At 35.9% G+C, this 11533-nt stretch overlaps 1 protein-coding gene and 1 pseudogene across 2 annotated transcripts; one reads left to right on the plus strand and one right to left on the minus strand.

The window, feature by feature from the left end:
- Positions 1–3464: 3464 nt before the first annotated feature.
- Positions 3465–5523, minus strand: LOC109011627. Of its 2 annotated transcripts, none has more exons than XM_018992910.2 (2): positions 5117–5523; positions 3465–4494 (listed from the first exon to the last, which is right to left on the minus strand). In XM_018992910.2, exon 2 carries the CDS (start codon positions 4191–4193, stop codon positions 3564–3566), a length of 630 nt encoding a protein of 209 aa, XP_018848455.1. In that variant the 5' UTR covers positions 4194–4494; positions 5117–5523; the 3' UTR covers positions 3465–3563. The 2 variants fall into 2 exon arrangements, with proteins under 2 accessions (XP_018848455.1, XP_018848456.1); XM_018992911.2 differs by lacking the exon at positions 5117–5523 and adding an exon at positions 4869–4973.
- A 1388-nt stretch (positions 5524–6911) lies between these two features.
- Positions 6912–10860, plus strand: LOC109011654 (annotated as a pseudogene).
- Positions 10861–11533: the final 673 nt, after the last annotated feature.

Below are 11533 nucleotides of genomic sequence, written 5' to 3' on the forward strand. Positions count from 1 at the left end.
AAATTAAAATATTGTTAGAATATAAATTTTTTAATATTATAATTGTTTTGAGATTTGAGAAAGTTGAATTATTTTTTGTGTTTTATTTATAAGTTTGAAAAATTTGTAACGATTAGGTAATGATTAAATGAAAAAGTTAAATATTTGAAATTGAAAAATGTTTGTATTTATAGAAGAAGTAATTTTTTAAAACCAAATTAAAATCTTTTGAATAAAAAAGTTATTTATCATCATAATAAATTTTAACTCTAATTTATAAAATAAAAGAAGAAAGAATGTAACATTACAAGGAAAGAATCTACACCAAGGATTAGTCAATATTGTTTTATATGATTAAGATAAATTTACTATGAAATAAAAAGAAATATCCAAGGAGAGAGTGGGGGAATCAACAAATGCCTCAATTCATTTTATAGAATGCAAAAAAAAAAACCTAGGGCTGCGTTTGGTTCTCAAACTCAGTTGAACTAATTTTAAGCTGATTCTAACGTCCAAACATTCAGCTTTCAAATTATTAAATTCATCTTAACGCAAAACTTTCTTACACATTAGACACACAATCTTTTTCAACTTAAAATATCTTTATACGTGAGACCCATAACCTTTTTCAATTTTCTATAAAAAGTACTAAATTCATCTTAACAGCCAAACACACTTTAAACTTAGTTTAGATGGATCCCTTGTAATTTATTTCACTATTCAACTTACTACTATTTATAAAGAATTCAACTCAGCTGAGGTCAGCTTAATATCCAAACACGAAATGGTACTAAATAATTGGTATTATTCTCATGGTTGATATTGTGAAGACAGATTTTAGCTACCCATTGATTGGAATGCTTGAAACATCTATTACGAGAAGATCTCAGAATAGAAAGATTTTCACTAGCTCTAAATCTCTCGGTGTATCAGTTAAAGATCTCTAATTTTGCATTTTTGAATAGAGTAGGTGGACAAAAATACTTCTCACTAAAAGAAACACCCATGGATTTTAGGAAAATGGCAAGAGAGTTGGACATAACAAGAATAGAAACAAATGAACTTCCAAACACCTACACAAAACACAAAAAAAGCAAGAAAATATAACATAATTGTTATCATTGAGGGGTAGAGTGTGAGGAAAGGATTGCATATATGTGGGATTGATTTGGATGAGGAAGAGTGGTGGTCATGTCTACGGATAGGTGGTGCATGTAAGATCCATATACAGTTGTGAAGCTCACACGCCCACCAATTGGGGTCAAGGCTTAGTTCACCAAAAGGAGAAGAAAGATATGGTCATGGTGTGTTTGGGTGTGAGGGACAATGGAAGTTAGGAAGCAACAATAAAATCTTTAGAATAAGAATAATGCCTAAGAAGGGAAGAAAAACTTAAAAGTGTGGCTGCTTGACTGTAAAGCAAAGCATTTAGTTAGAATAGGGAGAAGGGGAGGACCAAAGCTCCTCCCCCCACTCTGAACGGGGGCTCCTTGGTGGCTGCTACTATAGATGTGCAATTCTAGGGTTAGAACGAGAGCAAGACTTAGGGCGATTGATTGTCCGTTAGAATCATTATAGAGCAACAACTTTTCTCTATATTTGTAATGTAAGATATTATTCGTCATCTGTACTCACTATTTTCAACATTCTAATTGAGCTATAGCATCATAGGCAGGACATTCAACTTTGAAAAAGTTGTTAGAATATTATTTTTTAATATTATTATTATTTTGGGATTTGAAAAAGTTAAATTTTTATTATATTTTGTATTAGAATTTGAAAAAGTAGTAATGATGAATTAAGAGAAGTTAAGCATCTAAACGTACCGACTAAACCTTATTTGAATCCATAATTCAAGCAAAAAAATAACAAATTTGGTAAGTAAAATAACAAATAATTTTATAACCAAATGACATTATGTCAAGGAAAAAAAGATTAGAGGATTGCTGAATAATTATATTTAATATAATTTCCAAAAGTATTCATGATCAAGAGAGAGGGGAGCTCGGGGGCCATGATACCTCCGATGCTCATGTTAGATTGAGGTTGAAGATGAAGAGAGAGAGAGTGAGGGCTAGAGTGAATAAGTCGAGAAGTGTTCAAGAGTGTAATTAACCCTCTTCTTGGCACAAAGATGGGTATTTATACCTAGTCGGGGTGGGTCCCAAGATGATGGTGACCGGTGTGCGATTCCGTACTAGGTTCGTGTGTCCCTGCCAGCCTCTTGCTTTCCGTTAGACTTGTCAGGCCTGGCGAAGGTTGTCATTGACACTTAGGAGAGCACGCCATTGCGTGGTGACCCCCAGGACGCATTGAATGCGGCGTGGTCCTGCCATGAAGTGCTAGCTCCTGCTCCATTAAATGTGGTGTGGCCTAAGACAGACTTGTTCCTGTTCCATTAAATGTAATGTGGCCTTGGACAGACTCACTCGCTCTCCTGTGCCATCTGGACAACTATGTCAAGGATAGAGATGTCCCTGACGGTCGGCCAGTTTGGGGTGTCAGGTTGTCTTATTGTGTTAGGGTTGAGGGCGTCTTTGTTCGTCTATCAGACGTAGTGCCAGGTCGCACAATCTTCCGTCCTCTTGTCAGGACTTTTGGTCGGGTGTCCTTCCTCCTAGGACTCCTTGGCCGTCCCAACCCATCCCAAGCCTTATACGAGGCCCGAGCCTTATCTTGGGCTTGGCCCATGAGAATTTCTCCCCTCGTAAGCATTAACAAAGTTCGAAAAAATAACTTTTTTTTTTTTTTAATGAATAAACTCAAAAAATAATTTAATTTGACTCGAGCTCACGTTTTGACCAGCTCAAGCTCAACTTAATTCGACTAGGCGAGCTATCAGGTTTACAAACTGAAGAATTGTAATCTTTGATTGAAGAATTTTATCGAACAGGTGAGAGTAATCTTTGATCCGCAATCCATTAAACGAAAATGGATTGTAACAAACAGTATCAACTACAAATAAACCTAATCAATCTGAAAAGTGAACAAACTCAGATAGCAAAAAATTTAGGAGAATTAAGCTATTGTTGCTGACAGAGGGATTACGTAGTAGATGCTAAAAAAAACAAAAAACAAAGTGTCAAGAAATATTGCTGACAGAGGAAGAACAGATTACAGACAAACAAAGAAGGCACATTGTCGTGGATGACATTATTTCCTGATATCATGTCAAGAAATATCTAATATCATGACATTATTTCAGAAAATTATTTAAAAAAGTATTGTCATTAAGAAAAGTAGAACGTGTGTTGATGCAGAAATAAGTGCCTGTTTATTCATAACTTGTAATGAATTTCTATAAAGAAAAATCAATTAGGGAAAATAAAAAAGTTGAATGAAGAAACTATAATGAAAACCAGCTGAATATTTCTATGAACAGTGAAATTAAAACTCTTTGAAAAAAAAGAAAAAACAGAAAAGAAGAGTGCAAGATACGGCATTTTGAATACCATTATACCAGTAATCCATTAAATAAGGACAAATGAAAATAGTGGAGTGAAATATAAAATGAAGGACGAAACAAGATTCTGAATCAAATTACATTATAAGGACGAAACAAAAAGAGTATTTACTAGTTATATTTAAAGTTTTGTCTTATACTTGCAGCCTTGATTGTCGATAGTTCGATTGGAGATGTAGATGTTGAAATCACAAGATGAGGATGATACGGCGTGTATTCTAAACAAAAAAATCTTGACTTTCCCAGAAAGTCTGATGTAGGTGTTGAGGGGCAGGACACCGGAGGTGACATCGGAGTAAATCTCAGTGTTGGAAAGCAAGCGGTCGGCCATGATGGTGAGCAACAGGTTCATGTGCTTGGTTTCGCCGGCAGATATATCACCAGCGAGAAGTGGGACTTCACCGACGAGCTCGCCTCTGTAGTTGAGGAGGGCGGTGGAGTTGGAATACTTGAAGCCGACCTTGTTGGGGTTCTTGACGGAAACATCGACATCGAGAGTGACGTTCAAGTCCACGGTGAGCCTGGCAATGTCGAGAGACAAGTCGAGGTCTTTGATGCCTACGTCGTCGAACGTTGTCACGGGACGCTTGGCCTTGAATACCGTGAAAGCCAATATGACAATTAATATTACGATGCCGACAGTAGTGCCGATCACCGCCAAACAACAAGTCTTTCTGCGCTTCCCAGATGAACCCAGACCTGGACTTGAACTCGAACCACCTGCTTTCAAAGCTTTTCCTTCCACATCCATCACTTTGCTTTGCTACTAATGTTCTTCAGGTAAACATAAAACTTAGCCTGCCTCTATATATAACTGGTTACAGGGCACATGATAAATGAACAAGGTAACATGTAGTTCTCAGGGGGCTCAAGGTTGCTTTGATTTTACCCATAAAGAATTAGCCTTCCAATATTTACTACAATCGATCTTCATCAAATTGCACAATTCAGCATCTGAAAAGCAACAAGCAAAATATTTGGAGGCAATAACGCAACAAGAATCTGTCTACTGGAATTAGTGTCTGGAGCGAATTCTCATTGCAAGCAACATCCTGCAAGAAGCAACCTCGGTTCAATTTTTATGATGGGAATTCAAATTTCAGTACAAACATTGGACTGCAAAAAAGCTTTCAATCCGTTATACTCGGAGTGAAATAATCACAACCCGTGACTAACAAATAGCCACACCTCAGCATGATATACAGGTCTGTAGTGCCCAAAATCAGAACTCAATTTTTTCTTTCGTTTTCTCGTAAACCAAACAACTTTTTTTGATTGGTTCCCATGAACCAAACAACTAAACCAAAACAGATTCTAAGTGAAACATAGGGAAACAAATCCACAAAACCTAGAAGCTTGAAGACTCATTGAACCAAAAATATCCATAGAACTCCAAATCTGTAGTGGGAATCAGAAAACACTTAACCCCATGTCATGCAATACGAAAGCCTTAGCAGATCCGCTTACAAATTTCCGGTAAAATCAAAGCTCAAAGGAATCCGATTCCAGGAAAGGAACAACAGAGAGGCCTCTTGTGAGCCAGAAAAAATCATGGGCGTTCAGGGAAACAATTAGAACAAACACGAAAAATGAGAAGTTTCATCGAAAGAGAGAAAGAGAGGCAAAGAGACAGAAATTATCACATTAGGGAGACAGAGAGACAGATAGAAATACCTGGTGGGTCTTTCCGATGAAGAAGCCGACGTTGAGGTGCGAAGTGAAGAGGCCGAGGAGTAGTTCTGCGAGGTGAAGAGTCAAGACGGTGGGTCCGTGAGGTACAAATTGGTTGCGTTGGAACTAGAGATAGGAACATATTTCGTCAACAAAACAAGAAAAACAACTTCTCTACGATAGAGATAGGGAGCAAAAGCTCCACCAATACTAGGGGTATTTTCGTCCGCACACTCGGATATCGTCGGTCCTCTAGAAACCCCTCCGCCGACGCTTCGAATCTCCTCTTCTTCTTTTTGCACCGTTTTGATTCGAACCCGGTTTAAAGTTTGGTTTCTCTGATCCTCTTCGCTTTCTTGTATCAGGTGCTAATTCCTCTTCACCCTTGTCATTCTCATTGATTTCATAATGATCAATGATTTCGGATAGTGTATATACATATTGTTTTTTCTTTTGTTTAATTTGTATATTTATTCCTTCGAATTTATTTGCATGAGCAATAGTAAACTTGAAATTTACTTTTTTAAAAAGAAAAAAATGGATATTTTGAAATTCAAATGGGCTAATCGATTTTCTTTTTGTAATTATAAAATCATTGTAATTTGAATGGGAATTGATACTGTAGTTAGTGATCAGGGAGGGTTCAGGTCAGCTCAAAAGTCTGTTTCGACGTAAATCTGTTTCGGTATCGGTCCGAGTTTTGCTCAAATTTCTTTTCATTTTCCTCTTCCTTTCCTTGAATGGTTGAGGGTGGTTTTGACTTATTACTACACGTTATTCTAATTTAATAGTTTTGTTTTTTCAATGTAATTTTTTTACTGCCAGAAATGGGCTATGATGGCCGCTTACACGCTTAACTAGCATTTACAACCAAAGAAAAGTGATTGAGCAACAACATCTGGGTTTAAATTCTGATCCAACGTAGCTTTGCAGGGTGTGTTCATCTGAGTTAAAAAATAGGATTAATTATACTTTGCTCTCTTAAAATTTCACTCAATTTATAATGTACTCCCGAAATTAATAATTGCATCAAAGTAGACCCGTTTACTTTGAAAACTAATAAATTCTCCCTTTCCGTCTACCTCAAATATAACTGAAAGTGCCTCCACGTGCTGTTCACGTACATAAGATTCATTATAAAGATGTAATTTTTATTTAATTTATTATCATTTACTATATAAAATGTAAAATAATATATGCTATCAATAATTATTAATAATTATGCATACTAAAGAGTAAAGTTTAAGTCTAATTTATTATTATTGACCATATTTTTAATTAATAGCATATATTATTTTACATGATTTATGATTTATTATTAATTGATAACATATATTATTTTATATGGTCAATGATAATAAATTAGATGAAAATTATATCTTTGCAGTGAATGTTATGTACTTGAACAGCACATAGAGGTACTTTCCGTTACATTTGACGGTGCTGGTAGACGGAAGGGGGGATTGATAAATTTTGAAAGTAAGTGAGTTCACTTTGATGAAATTATTAGTTTCGGAAGCATATTGTAAATTGTGAATACTTTCGAGTTACTTTTCATGGTGTTTGAAATTAAGAAAAGTTTCTTCCTCACCTTTCATCGACTAGCCACAATATTGTAGACGGCTTCCAATCTTTGACTGTTGACATTGCAGGCTTTCCTCACTGGGAAAGGATTTTAGCTCGTCTGTAACTCTAGTACCACATTTTGTTAGCTGATCTTTTGAAAACTTTAGTGAACAAACATCCTACTTGCTAGAAATTTATTTATATCTGTGGTCTGTTTTCCAATGCTGTACCGATGTCTTCAAATTCCTTTGTTATAGGAGGTCATACCCATTCATATCCAAGGTCAGTGTGGTTTCTTCTTTTATATTAGGATAGTTGTTTCGAACTGTACTTTCGTGTTTATTTCTCTGTTTGAATTCGTTTTCCGTTTTTTCTGAACATATGAAGATTGTGAGTGCCGTGCTTGGATAAAACTTAGGATGCTTCTTGACATTTGCAAATTCCATCTCTTCTTCTAGAACTGGAATTCTTTCCTATTTGCTATCTCTGACATCCTCAAACTGAGAAGGGTCCGGGTCTTCCAAGATTGGAATCATTGAAAAGAAAAAGAGGGTTTTATTACCAATGTGTCTTGGTTTCTTGTTGATGTCCTTACCTTTTTCTTTCTGCACGCAGGGTAGTTACTGAACTATTTCAAACAGAGACCTTGCTCCAATCAAGGAATCGATCATTCTCTTCAGACTATGGTACTTTATAGTTTATTTGCTTGTGCAGATGTCTCTTTATCTTAATTTTGATGCGTTGTATGTGTTTAGTGTACTCACACATGTTTGATAATATTTCAATTGCTTAGTTTTGATTGTTCCATCATCCATTGTAGGGGACCTGGTTGGAGCTGTTGTTCCTTTTATGGGTGAATCTGTAACTGATGGCACTTTGGCAAAGTTCCTAGAGAGGATGTTATTCTATCAGCTGCATTATGAACAGCAATTGTTACAATTCCTGAGATCATGTTGTGCAATTATATGTGCTTGAATTTCTTACATTCTGGGATGCTTACAATACATTGTGACCAGAACCTGGCGACAGAGTTGAAGTTGATGAGCCTATTGCTTAAATATAGACCGATGAGGTAACTTTTAAGGTTCTTTTTTTCCCCCTTCACTTAATTTATAGAGCTTCAATTTCTGAAGTATCAAGAAGATTCATTGAATTACTTACCATCAATATGATTGATTTTGTTTGTCTCCTTGTAGGTGACAATTGATGTAGTTCGTCCTGAAACTGGCACCCTTCAAGAGGTAACATTGAGTGATGTGGCAATATGACTTCGAATGCTAATTGCAGTTTTACTTTTTATACCTTTGAAAATGGAACAAATTATATTGTTGTGCTGATCCTTCTCTATTTTCCCTCTTGTAAATGGATTTGATTGTAGTTTGTGGCCATTTAAGGTGATACTGTGGAACCAGGTACAAAGATTGCTGTCATCTCAAAATCAGATGAAGGCATGACAGAAGCTCGGTCAGAAAAGGCTTCTGCAGAACCAACACCTCCTGAGCAGAAGGTTAGTGTAGAGAAGCAGATCCCCAAAGAAGAAACTGCCCCTGCCAAGGAGAATATTAAAGATCCATCTCCATCACAAGCCAAGGCAAAAACACATTCTCCACCTCCTAAACCCACAGCTTCAGAACCCCAGCTCCCTCCTAAGGACAGGGAAAGACGAGTAAGTTTTATGTTTTCTTCTTCATGTAGGAAGATATATCTTTGCAAATTTATTATTTATGCTCCAATGGTAAGGAACACTGAAGTGGTATCTTATCTTCTCCTGTCTAGTTTCCAATGACAAGACTTAGGAAATGGGTTGCAACACGCCTAAAAGATTCTCAGAACACATTTGCTTTACTCAGCACATTTAATGAGGTTGATATGTAAATTTGAATTGTCTTTCCTTTCCACATTTAGGGATTAATGGTATATCTCTTCTTTAGAAGTTTTTTTTTTTTTAATGAATAACGCTAGATACAGTCGTGGAATACACAAGCGCCGTACAATCTTTTTGAAAAAGAGTGGAGTCTACAATTAAAAAATTAATTTTTTTCATATGGGTCTTGTATTTACTCACTTTTTTCAAAAGAATTACACGGTGCTTGCGCACTCCACGATTGCAAATATCATTTCTTTCATAATAAAGTTTATATGTAACTTTTTTTTTTCCATTCTCTTAAAACTTCTTTAAAATCTGATTCTAGGCTTTACACTAAATTTGAATAACAGTCCCAATTTTTAGTGAATGCAGCCATGCCTAAAGAAAAAAGAAAAAGGAAATAAACTAATGAATATCATAGATTCATAATTATGGCTTCAAAGTGCTATTTATCTGTGTTCTTTTTTCCCTTTGTGTTTGTTGAATGACTGTTAAATAAATCTCTTTCTCTCCTGGTTAATTTGCCTTATAATGCAGGACAAACATAATGAATCTCCATTAAGATTATGAAGATGCCTTCCTCAAAAAGCATGGAGTCAAATTAGGAATTATGTCAGGCTTTGTGATAGTATGTTTAAAGTAGTGCTATTTGAAGGCATTTACACCACACACTATCCACATGACATAATTTGATTTGTAAGATTCAAATTTTAAAAATTATCTTCTAAATCAAATTATGACATGTGGATGGTGTGTGGTGTAAAGGCCTTCAAGGAGAATTATTCTTAAAGTATGTCATTTGTGTAAAATGCCCTTGTATGTTTGATTATTTTGGATTTGTGCTGTTTATATGTATTCATAATCTCATTCTAATTTGGTTCAGGCTGCTGTTAATGCACTTCATAATCAGCCAGTTGTCAATGCTGCTGACGGTGATGATATCATTTATTGAGATTACATACATATCAGCATTGCTGTTGGCACTTCTAAGGTATGCCTGAACCCATTCCTTTTGTAGGCAGCTATTGCTATTCTGCAAGGTTCAATATATCTTAAGCTGTTCTTCAACCATGTGACATGAGCTTTTAGTCCGATGAACGTTACACATTGAATTCCTTTTTAGTCTACCTATAACGAACCATTATCAAGTTCTGTTCTTTTTCAAGGGCCCCGTTGTTCCAGTTATTCGCAATGCTGATAAGATGAATTTTGCTGAGATAGAGAAGGAGGAGATCAATATGCTAGATAAGAAGGTGAATGATGGTTCTATATCGATTAATGAGATGGCTGGAGGTACATTCACAATATCTAACGGTGGTATCTACGGAAATCTTTTAAGTACACTAATCATCAACCCACTGCAGGTACTGCTATATACAATTTTGTCTTGAAAATATTTCTTACGTTACACCTGTGCCTGTGGTTCCATAACATAAATGGTTGGAAAATAATTATTAAATATGTTTGCTACTCTTTTTAATAGTTGTAATATGGTCATTGCGAAGCACTTCAGACTGATACAGCGAAAGATCCAAGCTCTCGCTGAAAAAATAGATTGCAATCTTCTTGTTTCGATTGTAGTCTTATTATGTGCATGATCTTCTCCAGTTCACTCCATTTCATATTTTGGCAGTCGGCTATTAGGCATATGCACTCAATAGTGACCCGCCCAATTGTTGTTGAGGGCAATATCGTTCCAAGACCAACGATGTGTATCGAATTGACTAATGATCCCAGGCTGATTGATGGGAGGGAGGCTGTGTTTTTCCTGCATCGTATTAAAGATGTTGTAGAGGACCCTGGGGGCTGGGAGGCTTCCCCTTGATGTATGAAGAAATCCCATCTAAATTCCTACTTTGCTTGCGAATATGCGATTCAGTATTATCAAGAATAACACCCATGGCTTAAAGTTTTGCGTGGATGTCTTTTATGATCTGCAATGCCATTAAGTTCCCAACCTTGCTTTTATTCACATGTTTGCAAGGGAGAACTTTATCAAGTCTCATATTTTGGATACTGGATTTGTATATCAAACTACTTTTTTTATTAGTATAGCAAAGTATTTTCAGATGTTTGCATTCATTCTAGCGTCCTTTTGACCGGATAGTGAATTCTTTGAAGGATCATGTAAAATCCTCGAATCTGTACAACACAAGATCCTTTGATTAAGGGTTGACACAGTATGTGTGACAATGCCATTTATCTGTTGGGCGGGGTTTTATAACTGCTTTATATCTCGTGTAATTTTCATGGTCTTCCTAAGATTTAGATTTGAACCACCCAGATCATCCCATTTTCATCAGCTCCACAACTCGAGGCACTACCTGAAGTACCATTTTTGGAGGACTTTGTAGAGTCAGTGCGGGAAAGTTGATAGAAGTTCCCTCTCTCTCTCTCTCTCTCTCTCTCTCTCTCTGTGAGTAATTGTCATTGTTTTGTTGGCGACTTTTATCTCTTTTGCTTTATTCTGTTTGATCGAAATCAACTGCTGCCAGCAGCTGTTTCTTTTATAACTTGGGCTACCTGAATAGAAAGTCTCTTTCTTCTTTTGGCGAGAGTAACTCTGTATATTGCCTTTTCTTTTTTGGTATTTGGAGGAGAAGGAGAAGCCAAATCAGTTGGAATTAACACCTAGAGAAAAAAAAAAAAAAAAAACTCCAGAGAAAAAGAGAGATAGACACATGAAATGAGTCTTACATTGTTTATATGAACAACAATAAACAAACTCTTGTTCTTCTTGTGGAATAAACAATTTTTTCGAAGTTGAACAATTTATTTGAACTTGGTATACACCGGCCTGGCAAGTTTGTAAGACAATATAAGAGTTCAGAATTCAGATAAGCCACTAAGATTGTTACCAAAAGAGAACTGATCAATTCTATATGCTGATTATTATTTCTGTTTGGTTTTTAGTTTGAAAGCTAGAAAAGTACTTTTTATAGTCTAAAAGCTTTTTTTAATGAAAAAAATAATGTGTGTGGAAATTA

The sequence above is a fragment of the Juglans regia genome, chromosome 10 (genome assembly GCF_001411555.2).
Source record: "Juglans regia cultivar Chandler chromosome 10, Walnut 2.0, whole genome shotgun sequence".
Lineage (NCBI taxonomy): Eukaryota > Viridiplantae > Streptophyta > Magnoliopsida > Fagales > Juglandaceae > Juglans > Juglans regia.